General features: G+C 39.5%; 3 protein-coding genes across 4 annotated transcripts; all 3 read right to left on the reverse strand.

Moving 5' to 3' along the window:
* Nucleotides 1–51: 51 nt before the first annotated feature.
* On the reverse strand, nt 52–8,455 carry LOC115673659 (preprotein translocase subunit SCY2, chloroplastic). Of its 2 annotated transcripts, XM_030595886.2 has the most exons (14): nt 8,296–8,455; nt 6,987–7,505; nt 6,613–6,701; nt 5,790–5,869; nt 5,598–5,687; nt 5,350–5,441; nt 4,277–4,360; nt 3,461–3,602; nt 3,006–3,122; nt 2,509–2,638; nt 1,610–1,733; nt 1,373–1,479; nt 790–911; nt 52–695 (listed from the first exon to the last, which is right to left on the reverse strand). In XM_030595886.2, exons 1-13 carry the CDS (start codon nt 8,366–8,368, stop codon nt 822–824), a joined length of 1,737 nt encoding a protein of 578 aa, XP_030451746.1. In that variant the 5' UTR covers nt 8,369–8,455; the 3' UTR covers nt 52–695; nt 790–821. The 2 variants fall into 2 exon arrangements, with proteins under 2 accessions (XP_030451746.1, XP_056170905.1); XM_056314930.1 differs by having other exon boundaries at nt 52–911.
* A 946-nt stretch (nt 8,456–9,401) lies between these two features.
* On the reverse strand, nt 9,402–12,727 carry LOC115673660 (uncharacterized). The gene is made up of 5 exons (XM_030595887.2): nt 12,296–12,727; nt 12,090–12,173; nt 10,700–10,877; nt 9,725–9,814; nt 9,402–9,608 (listed from the first exon to the last, which is right to left on the reverse strand). Exons 1-5 carry the CDS (start codon nt 12,380–12,382, stop codon nt 9,445–9,447), a joined length of 603 nt encoding a protein of 200 aa, XP_030451747.2. The 5' UTR covers nt 12,383–12,727; the 3' UTR covers nt 9,402–9,444.
* A 2,000-nt stretch (nt 12,728–14,727) lies between these two features.
* LOC115673688 (pentatricopeptide repeat-containing protein At4g02820, mitochondrial) lies at nt 14,728–17,144 on the reverse strand. Its single transcript, XM_056314816.1, has 2 exons — nt 16,731–17,144; nt 14,728–16,455 (listed from the first exon to the last, which is right to left on the reverse strand). The coding sequence occupies exons 1-2, from the start codon at nt 17,118–17,120 to the stop codon at nt 15,226–15,228; spliced, it is 1,620 nt and encodes a 539-aa protein (XP_056170791.1). The 5' UTR covers nt 17,121–17,144; the 3' UTR covers nt 14,728–15,225.
* Between the last annotated feature and the right edge of the window lie 4,208 nt (nt 17,145–21,352).

Raw genomic sequence — 21,352 nt, forward strand, 5'->3', positions numbered from 1 at the left:
TGCTTAAAGCCTACATAGTACATACTGCCGTGACATAATGAGAACCAAGCAAGACCATGAATGTACCTACCAACTTAGGGAGAGTATTGAGTTGATTACACATGTGATTGGGATGAGAGGAGTTTTAGCTCATGAGCCATGATAAAACATAAATTTACGAATTACATTGCCAAAACACCCGATGATAACATCTACAGAGGCCGACCAAAAAGTTAATATGCAACTTCCTTTCGCAGGAAGGCAAGATGCGGGAAAGCACCAAGCAACACGTCCAGTTATATACACCTCTAAGCAAATCAGAGTACCGCCCCAGGTACCGAAGGCCCCTCACTTATACAGCACTCAGATGATTATCGTCGACAAGATTCTGGATGCTTGACCTTACACGGGGTGAGCAGCGACCTCTAACTATGCAGGGTTACCACAGACCGGGGAATCATCCAGACTGACAAGCTTGGGGGTCATCAAACCATCTTGAAGACAATGCCCTCTTCATAAATATTATGAGGCTTGGTTGGTTTTCAATCTTCAGTTTCTTGCAGGCCGGTTGGTTCAATGGGCACCGGCACTTCGCTCATTGCAGGAGCCTTCTCCTTATCATTAGCAAGCGGAACACACAGGGGAACATAGGATGATTAGAGCCAAGTAGTTGGTTCTTCCATATTCATGAGAAAACTTGCGACGTTCCCTCCGTGCTGCATTAAGAGATTTAATGATCACAAGGCATCAAGGGGTACATTATGCCAGAGTCCAGGATGTTAAATTGACAGAAAGAACACCGTCACTAACTTGAAACAGAGACTTCCTCTCCTCTGATAATGTCATACACCATATCGTCTAAGAGCTTTGCTTAAACTGGGCATTACGTTGTATGCCTGGTAGGACCTTCTTAACTCAATGATCGAACCCACCTATACCGATTAAGTTACATCAGGGATCCATAACAATGAAACACAATGGACATATCAGCTACTAGCTAAAAGAAACGAGAACATAGAAAATTGAGAATCCAGAAGCTTCATAAAGCAGTAGGTCATTTACCAACGGACTTAGGGTGCCAAAGATAGCAGCTTAATCTCTTCAAGTTGTGACGGTACAAGTCTTATTTTCACTATATTGCTTGAAGCACCAAGTTACGTATGCAACAACTAGATGAGTGGAACAAAATTTATAAGGTTCCATTGAATAAAGTCAATATATTAGCTGGCCCTTTCTAATGAAGCTAAGCAAGTCTGCTAATGCACAGGGAGGACTAAAATGGAAGAGAAGCATTGGTTTGATCTGACAATAATAAAATGAAAAGGTAGGAATGCCACATACTAAACAAAACTATAGTTACTACGGTCCGGCTTCGAGAAAGTTTTCTACTTACAATGATTAACACAGATGTCAACCCGATTGCGAATCCTTCATTGATACGGCGTAAGTAGTGATCCAAAATGCTGGATGTAGTTGCTAGAATACATAACAATAAACCACCTGCAAGCCATGAGAATTAACTCAAAGGTCAAACAAACAGAAGTACGCAGAAGTGATTTCTATAGTTAGCACTAATATCTGCAGGAGACCAAGGTCAGCTAAAAGAAATTGAGACAAAATTAGTTCATACCCCAAAAACGAGACGATGCTTGGATCTTTGTAAGGTATTCAATGGTAGCCTTCCCAGGCTTAATATTTGGTATTCGAGCACCCATCTTATTTAAGTAATCAGCGATTTCCTTTGGCAAGTTGGCCTGCAGAAGTTATTTTGTTACCAACACTTGTCCCCAATAAAGAAAACAATCATATACTTATGTAATAACACAGAGTGCCGGTTTCGAAAAATCATATCGGCCCAATACACGCAAAGAATACATATACAATTTACAGACAATATCAAAAAGCGTAAGTTCTTCGTCTTCCCTTTTCAGACTGTGCAGTGTATCCAGGGTACGAAACAGACTCATCCTTGCAAGTCAAAACTTTTACAGTGTAATTAACTTTATACACATACACCAAATATAAGAAGTAGCCATAAGGTCTACCCATCCAATCAAAATGATATCTTCTTTCCAATTAACCTACATCATTAAATGTTTCAGTCAGTAACCAATTTAATTTTTTTCTTGAGCTTAAATTGGTCAATCCATGATGAGATTTAACTTGTTCAGATGACTACTCATCTGACATTTAAGCATATTATATATCAAAAGTTTAAAATGTAGCCTTCTGCTTGAGTTGAGTGAGAGAAAACTATATTGACAAAACAGCCTCTATCATTTATATAATAAATGTAAATAATTCTTCGAGCCCAAGTAGCTAGCAAGTATCTTGACTCAGTTAATTCCTCCTTTTTCCAATGAAGAAAAGGACGCGATAGATCCTCCAAGCACACAATATGAACTACCGCATCTTGTCTTACTCAAGACTGGAACAGAAAAATAGCAAGAACTGAAAGATTAAAGGAGAGAACAAGGAAGCGGATATGCAAAATATTCGACTGAAAACACAAAAGTGCATGATACTTACAATGTCAAATATGTTGAACAAGAAGACGAAAAAAGCATATATCGAATAGTAAACCCACGGCTCAGCACCAATTGAATTTTCAGGGTTCAAAATCTGCTTGACACGCTCCCAGAAAGGTGAACCCAGGATACTGTAAATCAGGCTCCATGTAAGAAACAATTTCCATGAATTGTATAAAAACAAGTCATCTGCCCCAGAGATAAGTGTATTCAATCGGTCATTGTAGGTATGAAAGTAAATTCATAAAAAAAAGTTTAACCGCCCCAAGAACATTTGGCAAAGAGAAATACAGCACAATCTCTTCCACCGCCATCACCCCCTAAAATAGGAAACCAAACATAAACAGAAGCCCCAATCTTTCCCCTTCAGTCTTGACTATTCCACAATGGATGAAGAATAAAACCAGAGGAAGACAATAGTTCGGCTATCTTGATGTCAAACAGTGGTAATCAGAACTAGGCAATTACATAAATGAGAACTTGCAATCATTTTATAACCTTGCAAGAATGCTGGGAAATGCCAAGAGATATGAAGTGGTCAGAACAGGCTGCATTCCGGATGGATTGATGTTGAAGGGGATATAGGGCTCCACTTCTGTGATCGGTGATTCACCTCTGCTTAAAACAGGAAAACGAAAAGACCAAACCATCTCAATCTTGTGACCAGTTGAACTTAAAAAAAAGTGATGACAAAAATAAAAACTAGGAATTCTTATATGAAAGGTCACCTGGACCAAATGTTAATAAATGTCAGGATAAAAAATGCTATTGAATTACATCCCCCAGCCTATATAAGTACAGCACTGATGATCACCTTAAATAGCACAATGGGAGCATAACCTCACGAGCAGTGAGTGTGTTTACTTGTGGAGATGCATGTTTCCATTATTTTGTGTCTTGAGTGCATACAAGAAGATATCAGATAAGGAAGCAAAACATCTGCAATGCAATACCTTGCTGAGGATGCAAGTTTAAAACCATAGTACTGCAGCTTAATCTTTCTGCAGCCCTCTGTCACAACAACTGCCCACATAGTGACTGTAGTGAAAACACCCAAAACTGCGAGCACATAAGGCCACCAACTCACAGCACTTCCTACAATGATCAAATTGAGTTTTCAGAAAGCTGCACTGCGGTAACAGTAAAAAAAACGTCAATGTGACTTCTAACTGCTCACTTAGAGCTTCACCAAAGGCGAAGGTTCTATTGAATTTCCTGTATCCTACTTTTACCAACATTTTAACCTAGATATGACATGCAATAAACAAATTTGAATCTAGATTATTCATTAGCATACTAAACAAGGTTACATTTCTAGAAGTTACTTAATTGCTTTTACATCCTTGGGGGTGGGAACTTTATATTTCTTTGGAAGGAAATGCCTCTGAACAAGCTAAAGTAAACTTGCAAGGTTACTTCACCTTTTCCCATGTTAACTACTTTTGCTGTCCCATCTGCATACTTTTAATATGATTATAACAACGGGATAAATCTATTTTGTTCAAAGCAAGTTTGTCGAATGAGGGTCAAGCAGTCTCTGGAAATATCAGGTGATTCGAAGGGAAAAAATGCAAAGCCAGTATAAACTTGTCCAGAACTCAACTGCTTCAGAAAGAAAGTCCAAAGCAGACACGAGACATACTGAGGAAATTCTCATGGCACAAAGCTCTTAAAATTAGAAGGCACATTTCTACTGCAAGAGTGAAAAAATGAGGATTCAACAGAATTGCACCACATAATGAGCAGCAGATCCTTGAGCTATAGTATACCTGAGAGCTTAGATAACACCTTGAGCAAGGTGTCTTTGTAACCAGTTAATATTCCCAAGCATATAATCAGAGATGATCCTTGACCTGAAGCATGCATAACCTATTAGTTGCAGAACACAAAAACAACTGCTGTTCTAAAAACAATGTAAATAGTCATCCATCTGCCAACATGTCATCACAATGATCTATATCTGCAAATTTCTCTAGACACGAGCACATATTAGACGGAGAGCATGACTTAGTGTGGTGTTGGGAAACTCCATAAAAATGTGCAGAAAGTTGTTTTAGAGAAAGAATGACTGAAGAAATCTGGAAGTGGTCAAATCTCTTATGATATAAGGCCTCGGGACTTGCCCGACTAGTTGCTCCTTTGAGGGAACTAATAGTAGTTCATCTAGGCATTTTCATTGTTGCTATCTTGAAAGAGGGAGCAAAAAAGAAATAGATGAAACCAATGACTTGTTCTACCTAGAAGGAAGAACAGATGTTCGGTATCAAGTGGGGTAACTATAATAGAAGAGGTGAACATAGGTTCCTTTGCATTTAGTGGAGATGGTTTTCAAGACAACTTGTTATTGGTCATAAATCAGGCGGAATTTCTCTATCCATGGTAGGCTCAGATTATATCCTCTTCAACTTTCCCGGATGACACAATTTGCCTCTCCTGTTTATATCAGATGCTCCCCCAGCACCTGGATAGCATGATGAGTCCGATTTTTTAAAATTTTCATTTCACCAGTGCTGAATTCAGATCCTATTTTTGTCTCCAAATCCAAGCTTTGAGACTTGAATTTCAGAGCCTTCCTAACCACACAAATTTCCTTGCCTAAAAGTTCAAAGTGCATGGTTTGACCATTTATCAAAACGATACATAAGAATTCGATACAAAATATGGAGTTAGAGAAAACATATACAGAGGAACACCACAAGATTTGAATAAATAGACACATGATTAGAGAAATTAGTAATTCTTTTGACTACAACAGCATCATAAACAGTTTGATTCGAAAAGAGAAAGGCCAAGACAGAAGTAGTGAAAGTAGAAAAATATGGCTCAGCAAGAAAAACAGTACCAAATCCCGACTCTGATACAGTGTCACATATCCAAGTCATGGTCATTGCACCGCAGACCAATAAAAGAGTAGTCACCATAACATGCTTGACCCTGCGAAGACCATTATTTATTTTTGTGAGGGAAGTCACATTGATAGATAATATCCTATCACCTTTCACTGAAATTCTTAATGCCAATAGCATGCAAAAAATTTTCACAACGAATAAGAGAGGAAGAGATATATTCTGTGCTATCTCATAACCTAACCTGCTAGTGGTTGCATAAATTGAATATGGCAGAGAATAACAAGACACAATGATACCCTCCAGTATTGCAAAACCAAGGGAGATCCACCATCTGTAACAGAGAAATGAAGAAGAAGACTCCAAGTAAAAAGAGACCGCTTAGAACAATTTATCAAGAACTTGTCTCACTGCAAAAACGAATAACTAGACTCACATATAACTCTTAATCTTCTCGTGGCCATCTAAGCCTTCTTTCCGCAGCTTTACCAAGGAGGGAACAACATGACATAGCACCTGCAAATTCGCTATAGCTTAGCATGGAGATATATGTGTTCATATATGTATTTAGAACATATATGCGCATGACCTATTATATGTGAGGTAACAATCAGCCGACCATCTATACATAGAAGCTCTAACCAAGAAACTGTTCCGTAGTTATTTTCTCTTACACTTTAAAAAAACGAAGAAAACGAAGAAAGAATAAGAAAAGATTTTCTCCTCTCAAGAGGGATGTGGATTCATGCCATAAAAACTAGACATTTACCTGAACTTTGCGCGGATTGTCATATTAAAATATAATTAAAATTGAGCATGAAAGTACAAATCAACCGATTAGTGTAAAAATAAAAGTTCACAAGGATAATACAAATATAATATACTATACATCATAAATATTATACTATCTCTGAAATGCATAAAAAATACTTTAGTCTACTAACTAATATGGATAACACTTTAAATTGTGTTATTATGCTAAAACAAAAAATATTTCTTAAATATTTAAATTGGACTATAAATTAATGCACATATGTTTTGCTTCTTTTGTGGAGAAAGCACAAAATCATGTTCTTGCACTGAGAAGAGTCCGATTTTAGCAATTTACAATCCTAGATGACACACATAGAGGCAACGCTTAGAGAAGGCTTTGTGATAACACATTTGAATAGATGCTCTATCAACTAAAGAATGCATACAATGTACTTAATGCGTCATGAAGCAAAAGAATGAAGAAGAGCTTTAGGAAATTGGTGCACCTGCATAAGAATGGATGCTACTATCTGGGGACTGATCCCAAGCTGGAAAAATGACAACTTAAGCTCGGTTGTCAAATCACCAAGTTCATCTGCCAACAACAAAATGACACCCATCATGGACTGCTCAAACCATAAGATTTCCTCATTGGTAAGAAATATGAGACCATGATACAAGTTTTACTATGCCTACAAGGCACTATAAGCTTTTTGTAAGTTTTTGTAAGTGAATAAAAGGACGGGACCTTGCATTATCAATGTATAAGCAAGAAATATTACTCTGTACCAATATATGAATCTCCCTGCAATTACCCGTGGAATAAGCATTAAAGAAAAAATTTAATGTGAAAAAGCATCATAATAGTCGTGCAGCTTACCAACGGATCCTGACACAAAGCTGAGATAATCTTGAGGCATCGCTCGTCTGTCAAATCCGGGCAAAGGAATGAAATAGCCGACACGACTTATTATAAGCAATGCTGCCGTCACAAATAATCTTCTTCGCATCTCGCTCTTAAAAAAATATTCAGCAGCATTATTGAGGACAGAACTTAGACGGACGAAGTTCAAAAATCTATTTCTAAATGCTTTAGGTTTTGTTTGAAGAATCCTGGAGCTACTCAGATCGTGAAGATTGGGAGACTCTTCTCCTGCTTCCGATCGCACTGGAACAGCTTCAAGGGTCAGAGAGTGCAAAGATGCAGCCTGGTCATTCAGGTACTCGTTTTTATTACTAGTTGAACAGTAAACGGAGAACTTTTGCTTTGCTCTCGAGGGAAAATGCCGGTTGTTCAGCAGCAGGTGTCCACTGCCGGGTTGCGAATAAGTTGTCTTCAGGGATAACCGAGTTCCCTCACACAGAGTACTATTAGATAGAATTCCTTCCCTCTCCGGACCTGAGTATCAGGTAAGAGACTGACCAATAAAGCTTGTTTTTTTCTCTTTTATCAAGTTAATTGGAAAAGAAAAAGAAAAGCTTAATGTACGACAAACACATGACAATGAGCATGCGTGCAACGAACAAGCAAAAGAAGTGAATTATATACCCAAGATTTCCAAACAACAGACACAGTGTAAGCTTCCGGTGAAACTTGTTGAAAGACGAGAACATGAAAACGAATATTCTGAGCCTCTTTAGTCCTATGATCACTGCTTTCCCCATTACTGCTCTTACTTGAGACACAATATAAACACGAAAACTCTTGCAGATTAACCACGTAAAATCACCTCGGCAGTAAATCTTATTTTAACACATGGCCCTCGAATCACACGGTTCCTCTCAGTAGGAGAATTTGTCCCGGTACAAAACGAAAATTTTCTTTGAAATTGAGGAAACAGGTCTCACCAATACCACGATATATGAAGTGGCTCAATCTTGCAGCTACAATTACAGAGCCGAACATCCTGATTCGACTACATCAAGTACCATTTCCATCATGTATCTCAACCGCAAAAATCACTCACGAAAGGTAAACAACAGAAGAAAAAAAAACATCCCAATCCCAGAAAAGGGTATCAATCAGTCATCTCAATGAACAAATTACGATGACCAAATGGTCGAATTCCAGAAAAACAGCAATGCAAAACGCACAACACTGCCTTGGAGGCACGCGCGAAACTAAATCACCAATCACCATAAATGGAAAACTCCCAAGCCTCGTGAGAGGCCGTGAGCGAGAGACGAACCTCGGGAGAAACTGCGTCTGACGGCGAAAGGTCCGCAATGGAAGAAGCTCGGGCTGAGAAGCGTTGCCTCCATGGCCGGCGAGCTTTAGCTTTTACTCGGCGGACACACTTCGCAGTTCGTGCTCATGAAAGAAGAAAAACCCGCGAGGCAAAGAAAGGATAGTCACATATACGATGCCGTTTCGTGTTTTCTTACTCGATACTCAATAAGTTATTTTATTATTTTTGTTTATGACTTCCAATTCGAACTTTGTCAATTAAAGAGAAATAGTGTAAGTCTCCAACTATCATGAAAAAGATTATATCCGATTTTACATATCATTGAAATGGGGATGTTTCACACTTAAGCCTTAAGGTGTGTTTGTTTGAGTGAATTTTTTGTTTTTGCGAATTAGTTTTATAGACTTTCACGTGTTTGGCTAACTGAAAATTATCTATTTACGGTCAAAAAAATTTTACATGCTTAAAATTAGGAAAATAAATTATCTAATCTAAAAAGAGGAAAATATTTTTCTGAAAAATGATTTTTTTCGTCGAAACAAACACGTCCTTAAATAACATGTTAAACATATTGGCTATTTCCTGGTGAAGGAGCACTATTATAGATACGAAAATAATGAAAAGAATTGGATTCAATTCTCGAGTGTCGGAGGTAGGTTTCCGCTGGACGGAGCGGAGGTTTTGGGCTGAGCGGGGAGGTGAGTCATGGCTGAGCCGAGAGGGCCGAGTCACTAGCGTGTTCATGGACGGAGCGAGAAGATTGTCATTTTCTCATTTTCTCAAATGAGATCCAAACGCCGCAAAACGTTTTCAATCACATATCAACAAACAAAAGAAAGCGATCCAAATGCAAAGTCAGTTGTGCCACACACACACATAATAAGTCGTGTACACCCCGTGTCGATCCAAACTATTCCATGTCTCAACTCATGCTCTTGGAAAGGAAGGTGATGTCGAGTTAAGGTCGTACAGAAAGCCACATCCTCGAGATAATCAAATTTTGCGGTGCACCGTGCTTCGGAACCTCTTATGAACTACAGATAATTGCGCCAAAAAATCTCAAACGAAGCCACGGGCCATCTCTTTTATGATCGATTTGGAGGTAACAAAAAAAAAATGAATCTTCTTCGAAGTTTCACGAGAGATCTATCAGTAGGTCCATTCTTTGGGAAGAAGTAAATCTTCTGAGGAGGAGGAGGAGGAGGAGGAGGAGGAGCTTTGGCTCTGTAATACAAGACAACGTTGGGTTGCATCCTTTCCATCTTGATTCTTCACCAGGCTGCATTCCACGCTGTTGGGTTTTTCTTTGGTATCTGACAATAAATGAAAATTTTCAGACAAAAAAAATAAAAATGACACATAGCAAAAAAACAGAAAAAAAAGTTTAAAATTCTTCCAAAGGAAAAAAAAAATAGCGCAAAATTAAAACCTGGTCTTCGAGAAATTTGCAAGCCAAGGGCTTGCACGTTGAGGTTGAGCGCTTGAATGACTCGAGGAGGTAGGAGGACCGGCGCACAAGCTGCAATGGTGGATTGCAATGCATTGAACTTTGTTACCAGAGATCGTTTAGTCTGTTTTCAATTTTAATAACGTGGGAGCTAACGGATCATACGTTCAACTCTAACGCGATACGAAGAAGAAATAATCAAAAGAATCGAGGATGAACGATAAAGAACACTATATATTTATGGGAATCGATCTGAGTATAGGTACCTACTCCGTAAGGAGAGCCGGTCTTAAAGAAACTCACCAATGTATTCGGAGAATCACGGCATTACAATAACTTAATTATTCAAGAAACCCACCCAGCCTAGCCAAGCTCCCGACCTTGAATGTACGGGAGGCCACTCGATGCCCAATGCTACAAGCTACCGGGCGCACCTGGGTGGAAGCCCGGGTGGTCGGTCCCCTACCTCCTCACCCCATGGGCACCTCCGACCACGTCTTCAACTCGTCTCGTCTCGTCTCTCTCTAGGCTCAACCCAACCTCCAAATTTTACAACTTTGAGCCATAAATTCAACACATTGTCATCGATCGATACCATCCTTCTATTATATCTCATGATAAGATGGTTTTATATGCTCTTGTAAATGCTCATTTCTTGATCACACGCAACACGTGCACATACTTACAAATGACAATTAAGTAGCTTTACAAAGTGCGATTTCTTCGTAGAAAGTGAGTAGTTAATTTCTTTATCTTGGGATAAATTGCACCCATCTTTCATCTTTACTTTACAATTAGAAATTACTGTCCATAAGGGCTATGTGCGAATACAAAAGTGAGTCAAAGGGGTGTTCTGGTTTAGATAAATAGACGTATTTATCGACATATATAAGTTATATATAATTATATACATGTGTGTGTGATCTTGAAATTCTTGAAATTTCAAATATGTTTTACCTGGCTTCTTGCAGCCGGGCCGGGTATTCGCACTTGGTGTTTGTGGAAGGAAAACGCCGGTGCCCTCGGACCTCCGACCCGAATCCAGGAAGATTGCTTGCATCCCATGTCCTCCAGGAACCCAATTTGAACACAGATATTTGGGCCTAATATGAGACCTCGCTGTATGCTTCGTTTTCTGATAATTAATCAGAATAACTTTCTTTATTTCAATCATCAAGTTACTAGTTTGATAAATTATCGCAAGTTAACAAAGGAGCAGAAGGGAAATTTCAATTAGTGGTCGTAATTATTCAATAATTGTTAAGAAAACAAACGAGTAAACTTTTTTTTTTTTTTTTTCAGACAACTTGTTGGTAACTTACCGATACTTTTATATTTAATTACCGAATTTTTTCTTATAGTTTACAAAATAACAATTTTCCTTCTAACTTACCTAGTTTTATTTATATAAGCTACATAGTAACGTCTCGAATTTATTAACTCTAACCTAAATCAAAGTAACACAATAAGCAAATCCCACTTACCATACTAGCCATCAAGGTAAGACACCAAGCAACTACTTATTAGTTTTATGGTAATTACAAAGAAAATCAAATAAACGTCGGTAACTAACTCAAGCAGGAGTTGACAACTCATAATTGATTGATAATATACCGAGAAAAGTTGATAAATCACTTAAATCGAAGCTAGTAATTTCATAGAAGAATCTTTCAATTTATGTTTTGTTAAGAAGGGTAAATAAAAAGTCGGTAAAAAATTAAAAAAAATATTGTCAAATAGAAGAGAACTAGGTTTTCTAAGTAACTTGTATAAAAGTCGGTAACGAAAAACTAGTGGGTAAATTTAATTCGAGAAAAGTTAGCAAGTCTATCTAATTAAGGTCGGTAATTTCTAAAAAAATTGGTAAATTCAATGCATTGATAAGAAATGCAAATACGCTATTGTTAGTTTATTCTAACTGAATTAACTGAACCTTTCTATCGATTACCTCAATCTGTAAATAATTTGCAGGCTTCACTTTGTATTAGATTTAGCAAATGTTGATGGGATAAGGCAGCTAAGGACAGTGGAAAGCTGAACCCAGATATGATCAAGAGCTAAGACATTTTGAAGAGCACCGATCATTCTATAACATTATTTTGATTTTTGATAAGAAAACAGATTCCTATATATACATGTTCATTTCAATATGTAGAATGAGTTTTGCAGTGATAAAGAAGGGAGAAAATCACACCAAGCGACTGAAACAAGTGCTGGGTTATACAGCAATGATGATGGTGAGCTACAATGCTGCACTAAATATTCATTTGAACCGAAAAAGAGTAACAAAAGGAAGGAGTTTGATGAACTGAACATCCGCAGAACACAGAAGGATTTTACCACGTACCCGTCGAAGAGGCTCCGGCTCCACCGCTTGCACTTGGACAGGAGGACTGTGTCGTTGCTGGTTCTGTTGATTCGTCAAATATATCTGCAAGAAAGTAAAAGTGTGAACCTTCCCTTTTATGCTTTTCATTCTTGACTTACCTAAAAGGAGAAAAATGGAGCTTCAGAGAGAGAGAGAGGGGAGAAAATGAGTTAACCGGATGAGACCTTGGCTTGGCAGGTTTCGTCTAGGACATGAGATGGAAGCCAAGTCATGCGTTCGTCTTCGAACACGACTCCGCCATCTTCAGCCATATATATTTCACAAGACTGTGTGCGTGTCTCCGCGCGTGCGCGAGAGAGAGAGAGAGAGAGGCGACTGGTTTCTTCACGAAGATGTTTGAGAAAGGAAAGAGTCCTGTTTTTAAAGGCCCCTCCAATGTCTAACCTGCAACTTAACTAAACATGTCTTTCTACTTAGAGGCTTCTTTCTACGAGGTTTTAGAATTCGACTTCAAAAAGACAAAAGCACACAACCACATAAGAGTAGTTAACGACAAAGAAAGATATCATGTGATTAATTTTACATTCTCGTCGGATTGGGTTGGGTTGAGAGGTTGGGTTCGGTAAACCCCTTCGTATCAATTCTCCCTCCTACTCTTCTTCGCGTGAGCCCTTGGCTACTCCAAATAACATCAACCCAGTTCTACATCTGTACGTTCTTTTATGTGGGAATATTTCTTGTTTTATCTGACAAGGGACTCGCCATAAGAGCTAAGCCGCGCATGTATGATACATCCCGTCGCGTGGAGAAATCACGACGTGAGCTAACTTTGAATGAACGATTGAAACATGGAATTGTATGTGCTCGATAGTGTCGAGAATCGAACGTGTAGTCTGCTAACTCACATGCGCAGATCCATTCACTTGAATTTATTAGTTGGGGGGTTCATAATCATAGAAAAGTGGTTTGGTGATGCAGATGTGATGTACGCAGAGAGATGATGCATTCATTGATAAATGCCTCTTTTCTTCTTAACCACCCCACCAGCGCTCACCACATTAAGCAAGTTTAGGAGAGAAGTGGGTGCCTCAGATCTCATATGTTTTCTACACGTGTCCTGCAGAAGATAGATTTTTCTACTTTCAATCATTGAAGTAAGCCCTTGTACATTAATCTGCGGTTACCATTATTCTTGAATTTCTAACATGACTTGAAATAGAAAAACTTCTTGTGTTAACCGTTCACCGGCCTCACCAACCTCGATCTTCGAAGGTTTCATAGAGGTGAATGATGAAATATTCAAGGACCTAGCCTATCGTTCTTTGCTAAAGTAAGGTGACCCAGTACCCTCATTTGGCTCCCAACCTAATTGTCTGAAGACAAGAAAGACTCCGAATCTGAAAGGTGGATAGAACCCATGTTTGGTGAGGTGAATTTCAATTTCGCTATAGTTATCAATCAAATCAACCATCCCCTAGAATCGAATAACCTATTTGTAGCATTTTGAATTAAACTATCGACCAATTTACCCCGTGAACCATGAGATGTCTAGCTTGAATTCTATCGAGTGCAACCTCCTAAAGGGTGTGCCACTAGGAAATCATGCTATGTAAATAACCCTAATTCGAATGTGAATGACTTGTCTTTAACCGAATATAATGGTGATGCTAGTCTACTGTCTATGCAATCACTCTGAAAACTTTGTTCAGTTTTGGTTCCAGAAGGAATGTTACTCACCTAATGTCTTCATTCATCAACTGATTCTACATCAAACCACTCTGCCGAATCAAGTAGCTTCAGAATATGCAAGCGAAAGTAGAAAAGAACACACTAAACTATTCTCAAACTTAGATAATATAAGCATGTGAAAACAGAGGTGGCCTTGGCAAACACTAACTGCAAAAATACACCGCACCTATTAATCCCACTACGATACCTATGATTCTTGTGAGTTGCGACATTCAATTATTGGGATTCGAAGTAAGTTTGAGGCTGATACTTGCAAGGGTCTCTCTCTTTCCTCCATTTGTTTCACAGATGAAGATGATGTTCGATATGGAATCCGATGATGCACACAGGCCTGTCCATTGCGTCCAATGCTAGTAACCACTTGAGTAACCGGAGGGGACCAGGGATGATGAATGGCCGGTGCTTGATCAATTTAAATGAAGAACAAACTGCCTGTCAACAAGGAAAGTTATTTTCCCCCAATCTAAACTTGTTATTTTCAGCACATCCGAAAATTATTTCCGAAAATAATTTTCCTTCAAATATTCGGACACTTATTGATTTTCAGGATTTGAACTTTCACCGGATTTCTTGATCACACGTAGTCCTTTGTTTTATGATCGTACCATGTCTGATTCTTGAATCTCGGTGTTTGTTTAATGCCGATATCACCGCTAAAACCCCAATCTGCACAGGAAAACTCGGAAACTGAGGCCCTCGTCTCAACCGTGATTTCAGAGGCATTTACCTAGTCAGCATATTGAAAAACAGAGGTGGGGCAGAGAAAACCAATGCAAGACCCCACCAGTCCGCGACTGAGTACACATACCTAAGTTTGATCGTCTGGTCGACAAAGCTAACAACTCGAGCTATTTCGTCTAGTGTCTACCGAAATTTGCCCATCTGCAGACACTCTATAAACTGTTCATATTCAAATGATCTCTGTCTCGTTTGGCATTTAATGAAATTTGAAGTTTATCTCCTTTCTCTTCTTCGAGGCCGGTACAGAGGGAGGAAAAGAGAAAAAGAAAGAAAACTTCCCAATGCTTTTGTCAATCTAAGCAAAATGCAAATATGGCTAGCAGTGACCGGGGCTGCTCGCGAGGGATGGATGGAGGCTCTAAAAGATCGGAGAGGACTCGATAGAAAGACGACTTTGAAATGAAGGTGCTCACCCAAGTGATATTTGATTCTGAACCGAGAAACTCAGTTCATTGCCTTGATTATTTGCAATCGAAAGGCCGGATGACCAGACATTTCTTGTAATTCCAAGAAATGGTTGTATATACATTCGATCACATGGCAAATGCGATCCAATTTGCCATGATAATCAAGGTCCTTGATCATCCACCTTCACACACGAGGACATTTCCTCCATTCGTTCCAGAATAATCCTCAAACTGTCTCAGGAAAACTTTCGATGCGGTCAGTGCAATTTGCTAGCTCCTAACAGAAGCTTTGACGTCTCATCATCCATCCGAACATTATCTTTCTCCATCCGCTCCGCAACAAAGAGTGGCCTTAGACTGGCTTTGGCATAAGTCCGGAGAAGCGAATTATAGACCTCGGTATTGACATGGCCAGCATTCCGCATAACAACAAGAAGTTCCTCTGCACCTACGACGTTTCCACTTTCCTCTAGGTTCTTAAATACTTCTACAATTAACTCTCGGTCAAAAACGCATTTTTCTACACCGGCAATAGCCATGTACAGATAATAAAGAGCTTTATCCAATTGCTTCTCTTTCAGATAACCCCGTGTCAGATGCCTCCAAGTAGTGTAACGAGGAGTGACCCCATTCTTTACAACTCGTTTGTAGATGTTCTCTGCTCTCTCCATTGCGCCATTGTTTACGTAAGCAGCAACAAGTATGTCTGCCATGCTAGGATTGCGAGGTTTAGAAACCCGCTCCCATTCGGTGTACAGCTTCTCAGCTTCTTCCATTTCCCCAAACTTTGCAACCGCAGATATCATGCAAGCATATTCATTGTCATTCAATTTTGGAATGCATGATCTCATCCTATTCCATATCCGATGAACCCCGTCTTTAGCTCCCATGTCTGCGAGCAAAGTAAGGAGGGATGAGTACGCAGCCCGATCTCCGAGTGAAATCCTTCTCTCCATCTTCTTCACCGTGAGTGATGCTTTTTCCAGAGCGGCATTCTTTATATAAAGTTTGGCGAGAATACTGTAGGTCACCCAGTTAGGACGCATTTGTGAACTCTCCATCTCCCGGAAAACCTTTTCAGCAGCTCCAACATCATTTCGCTCCTTGCACGCATTCAGCCACAGATTAAACGTCATGGTGTCTGGTGAAGCGGTCCTTTTCAACTCCTCAATCACTCCAGGGACCTTCTCCAGTTGTCCATTGGAGGTATACAGCGATATCATGTGGTTATAGGGAACGGGGCTCTTCAAGAAACCCCAAGTTGACATTCTTGCCATTAAGGCCTCAGCTTTGTCAGGCAAAAGCTTCTGGGCGTAGAGACCGAGCAGAGCATTGCAGGTACTTGGACATCTCTCCTCAGCAGGGAGATCCTCAAAGAACTTCTCCGCACTGCTTAGACCGTGAACTTTATCAATTAATTCTAAGTGGACCGTATAGTCTCTCGGGAACAACTTCACATCTTGCCGCAGTGTCATGCATTTACATAACTGCGAAGGGAACAATATAGAAAACATTAAGCGTACGTATAACACACACAGACACGCACACGAGCATTCACATCTTGCGACATCAAATTTGTGCGCTTGAATTCGTGGTTGAGAGGCTCGACAAGTCTCAACTTTGTGAAGCCATACCAGGACGTAAACATCTACATGTCCTATATGTAGCAGAAGATCCTGAAAACTCTTAAGGAACTTTCACTTTCGCCCGAGTTAGATCAGAGAGCACTATTAGGCAGAGTGAGAACACGAAGAGCACATACCTCTAGAGCGCGCTCGTAGCGCTTGAATTTGCGAAGCATTGAGATGGTGCGACGGAGCTGGGTTTCGTCGTCCGTGCGCCCTCCCTCATCCCGTTGGCGAATAACCGCCCCCTCCGACACCTTCGCCGCCGTGGAGGCCGAGGCAACCGTGGTCGCAGGGCTATCAGCCGCCTTGTCCGTGGCCGTGGACGCCGAGGCCTCCACCGGAAACTCCGCCACCGGAACCACCGCCGTGTCCACCGCGGCGGATGCGGAGGCCGCCTCCGGAGCGACCGTCGTGTCCGCTGTGGCGGATGCAGACGCGGTCTCCGGGATCTCCGCCGCCGCCGCCTCCGCCGAGAAGCGGCGGACGATGGTGGGGAGCGAAGCGCGAATGGAGCGCAGCAGCATACTTCCTGCTCTGTGCTCTCTGGGGTTTGGGAAGGGTCCGGTGGTGTTTGTACATTTGGATCGGATCCTGTCATCGAAATGGACCCCCATTACCGGGTCGGGTTTGATCCGTTCCCGAATCCCGAGGTCTACCTCCATGATTTAAAAAAAATAAAATAAAATATCTCTCGCGTATCAATCCGAATTCGAGGTCAACTTAAATTATGCTTCTAACTTTTATTCTTCGGCCGCGACTGCCCCTTTTCATTTTGAAAATAAAATACAAAAAATTTTGGAGAAATTACAAAAAATAAGTAGATAGGTTTCAACGCTCATGGACCCAAATCATTAACAAAAAAGAAACCATATAGATACACACACAAAGTTCGTCTGAATTTAATTCCCTATAGATGGATACTCATTGAACATTGATGTATCGAAATCAAATTTGAAGAACAAATTTATCCTCAATCATTCAATTGAAATTTAAAGTAGTGGCCTAAATTTATGTACTTCCGTCTTTTTTTTTTCCAATTTTTTCTATTTCTATTTATTATTTAGTTGTCATAATCAAACATTTCACGTGCCAGTGAAATCTCAATCATTTTTTATTGACAAAAATCAATATCATACATAAAGTGTTTACGAAAACACATTATGATAAGAAAGGATTTGATGATGGTGTGCACATCATAAGTAAAAATTTATAAACATGTGATTGTGTTAAAAAAATTGTCTATGATAATTCTTTTCATAGATTCTACTTGATAATTCATTTACAAATTTGCTCGACAATATAGAAAAGCATTAGGTTTCTTGAGAATTTCTCTTTTCCATAAAATAAATTTCTAGAGAAGTAAAATTTGAAAAGATAAAAGAAATTATAGTGCCTTTAATATACACAAGATACCCACAATAAAAAAAAATAAAACACATGAAATTCATAATAATGGCAACTAGATACACGTAGAAATAAAAAAAAAATTTAGAAAAAGAAACAAATGTAAATAATTCGAGACCATCACTTTAAATTGCAATTGAAATGATTAATGACAATTTCGTATTTTTGGTGAAAATTAGGTTGATTTAGTAAGGGGTGGAAATAACACCACCCTATTATCAATTCTATTTGTTAAATTTAGTTAGTGACACCATTTTAAGGATAAGATGAAAACTGTCGAATGTGAAATATAGCTTAAAAACTTATATAGTAAATATCCCTAAATTCATATTGAACTTGTTAAAATATTGAGAAAAAGGAGTGGTTATATACGCATGAAAGAAAGTGGCGATTAATCGATGAATTTTTATCATACATAGCCAGGGTAATTCCAGAAAGCAAAAAGTGAGACAAACTGTGACTTTAACTTAAATATCTTTAATATAATATAATACATGTCCTTAATTTCCTTCTTCTACTTAGTCCATATTATAGATGAAACACCAGTGTCGGGATCGATTTGAAACTTTCCAATGTATAATTCAAAAGTTAATCAACCCCTAAGAGTTTGTCGAGTTTATTAAGCCCTAAGTATGGATCTAGGAGATCCTCCATACAAATTACAACGTTTACAATTCAAAGTAATCTTAAGGGCCACGACAGCCACCTATAGTTAAATGCTTATGCAATTCACGCAAAAGGACAAGTATCTATGGAGATTAGTCAGGACTTCGGTCTCGAATTTCGGATATCCGTTTTATATATAAAATAGTTTAATTTGCAAACAAACTAAATTGAAAACCATTAACTAGAAGAATAATTGGAGGTACATATGCAGATCGAGTCGTTCACTCAGCTCGTAGTCAAATTCGGTTTTACAGAATTACCGATCCAATCACCAAATTACATCATAGTAATTATCATAAACACACCATAAGCCTAACGATATTTATATACTTGGCCAACCATGCATGTTAACCTAATTCTTTTCCTATGACAAAATATTCAGCAGGACCACCATAGTTCAAGCATATATGACAAATAAATTGTCTGGTTCATGTTTTTATTTAGATCATAATAATAAAATTTAATCAGAAAAAAATAATATAATTGAATGTACGCTCTTAAATAAGATAACTTGCGAACTGTCTACTTCATATCACCGATTAGTCATAAAAATATTTACAAGGAACATTCTACAATAAACATCACTGATTATCTAAAACCTAAAGTTTGTACTTCCATAAGAAACTCGCCCTTGATGATCAGAATCTTAAAAGCTTTCCCAATTCATCGTATGGGTCGGATGGTGCTAATTCTAGTCCGGTCGTCCATGGTTGCACCAGAGTTGATGCCCCCGTTGCCGCCGTCAGAGGCGAGCCATAAAAACCAACATCGTTAATGTTATCGTCTCGAGCATCGGCAGCTTGTGCTGACCAAGACGGAGGCACATCGACCTCTGCTGCGTTTTCTTCGAAGGTTATCTCGTAATGCATCACCGGATTATCTTCATCGCCAATGCCGTCATGATTATTGCCTTGAGCATCATCGGCTTGGATTGATGAAGCTGGAGGCGCATATACCTTTGTCGGGCTTCCTTCAAAGGATATCACGTATGGCGTCACCGGATAATCATGATGAATGATCTTGTTCGGTGGTTGACGCATTGGCGCATTAATTCCGGGTTTGGTTTGATGGGGTGCTACTAACCACTGACATAGGCATCGGCAGCACGTACGACATTTGATGATGGGCTAAGTTGTCAATATGGACGGGGCAGTCGCACGGCCATAAATTCACGACCGACGGCTTCGAAGTAGAGGCTTTGGAAACAGTGGCTGATTGTTGAAGGGAAATATGATTGTCGACGGTCATTATCTTTTTCGCTCGGCTATGTTCTCCGGTCGATCCGATCACAATCACATCCGAACTCTTCTTCTCCGCCTTTTCTTGGTTAGTGATTACAGACAAGACTAACTGCAAAAAGAGGATGAAAGTGAGAAAAGGTCATTGAGATGGATCCAAAAACAGAGAAATTAATTAACAAAAATTTAGGGGAGCAAAGAGATTAATGAAGATTCGTAGTATGATAATAATTATGACAAAGATTGAAACAACACAAAACAACGATGCAAAAGATGAATAGAGAAAACGTCATTGAGATCGAAATTGAAATAGCGAAAATAAACCAAGAAAAGGTGAAAAGGGTTACAGAATTATTATATGAACAGTTGTGTGGCAAAGGTTGAGAAAATAACAATGCAAAATAACATGCGAAAGACGACTATCCCACCCGACAAGTGCCGTGGCCTATTTTAACATCCCCTCTTAAAGCCATTAACTATAGAAGATTAACCGGAGAAATTAGAATACCTCTTGACCCTTCATAGAGTACTCGTGCGTAATCCAATGTCCGTCCTTCGTCTTCTCGCACCCGGTCGATCGATGACTTAAAGGTGAACAGCTTGTTGTAACCCACGGTGTAGCCTCAATTGTCCGCGATTTTTCGCTTATTCCCGTTGCTCCAGGTCCCGGAACCGGCAGTCCTCTTCACCCTGGACTTAATCATCTTCAACCTAGTGAAGATGTAGAAGCTTTCCTTTGAATTCACGTCGAAGATCTCCCAAAGGATCATCGTCGCCGTAAATGTCGACCTCGGGCATGAATGGAGGGATGGCCTCCGATTGCCCTTCCACCTTCTTCGCGAGGTAATGGAATAAGAGGTCGTCCTCGGACGGGCGAAACCGGTAACCGATCGGATACCCATCCATCGGCTTTATCTTCCTTCTCTCCATCTCTCCTCTCTCTCAAGAACTCTCTATACCCTGGATTACTGCGAATTGATTTGTGTGTGTATGTGATTGGTTTTGGCTTAGACCGGTAATGTTGATGCGCTTAAATACACATGAGAGTTTTGATGGTGCATAAGATGGATGCACCGCCACTGTTCTTTCTTTTTTAATTTTTGAAATTTAAATGCACGTTTTTTAAGCCTAGTGCATTAGGAATCCCTCTTTTTCTAGGATTGGCAACCGCAAACAAACTTGCGAAGCAGATTATTGTAGAAACGGTGCTCTAGAAGCGCCACGTCACCTTTCAAAATATTGATTTACAAGAAAGAAAAAAGATTATACAACATATTTGATGGTTCAAGTCCAAGATCCATTACGTGTATCCATCTTATACACCATTGAAACTCACATGTGTATTTAAGTGCATCAGCATTACCGGTCTAAGCCGAGAACAATCACATACACACACAAATCAATTCGCAGTCATTCAGAGTATAGAGAGTTCTTGAGAGAGAAGGGAG

Source organism: Syzygium oleosum, unplaced genomic scaffold, assembly GCF_021117445.2.
Source record: "Syzygium oleosum isolate NSW1041296 unplaced genomic scaffold, Sole_v2.1 Sole_v2.09, whole genome shotgun sequence".
NCBI lineage: Eukaryota > Viridiplantae > Streptophyta > Magnoliopsida > Myrtales > Myrtaceae > Syzygium > Syzygium oleosum.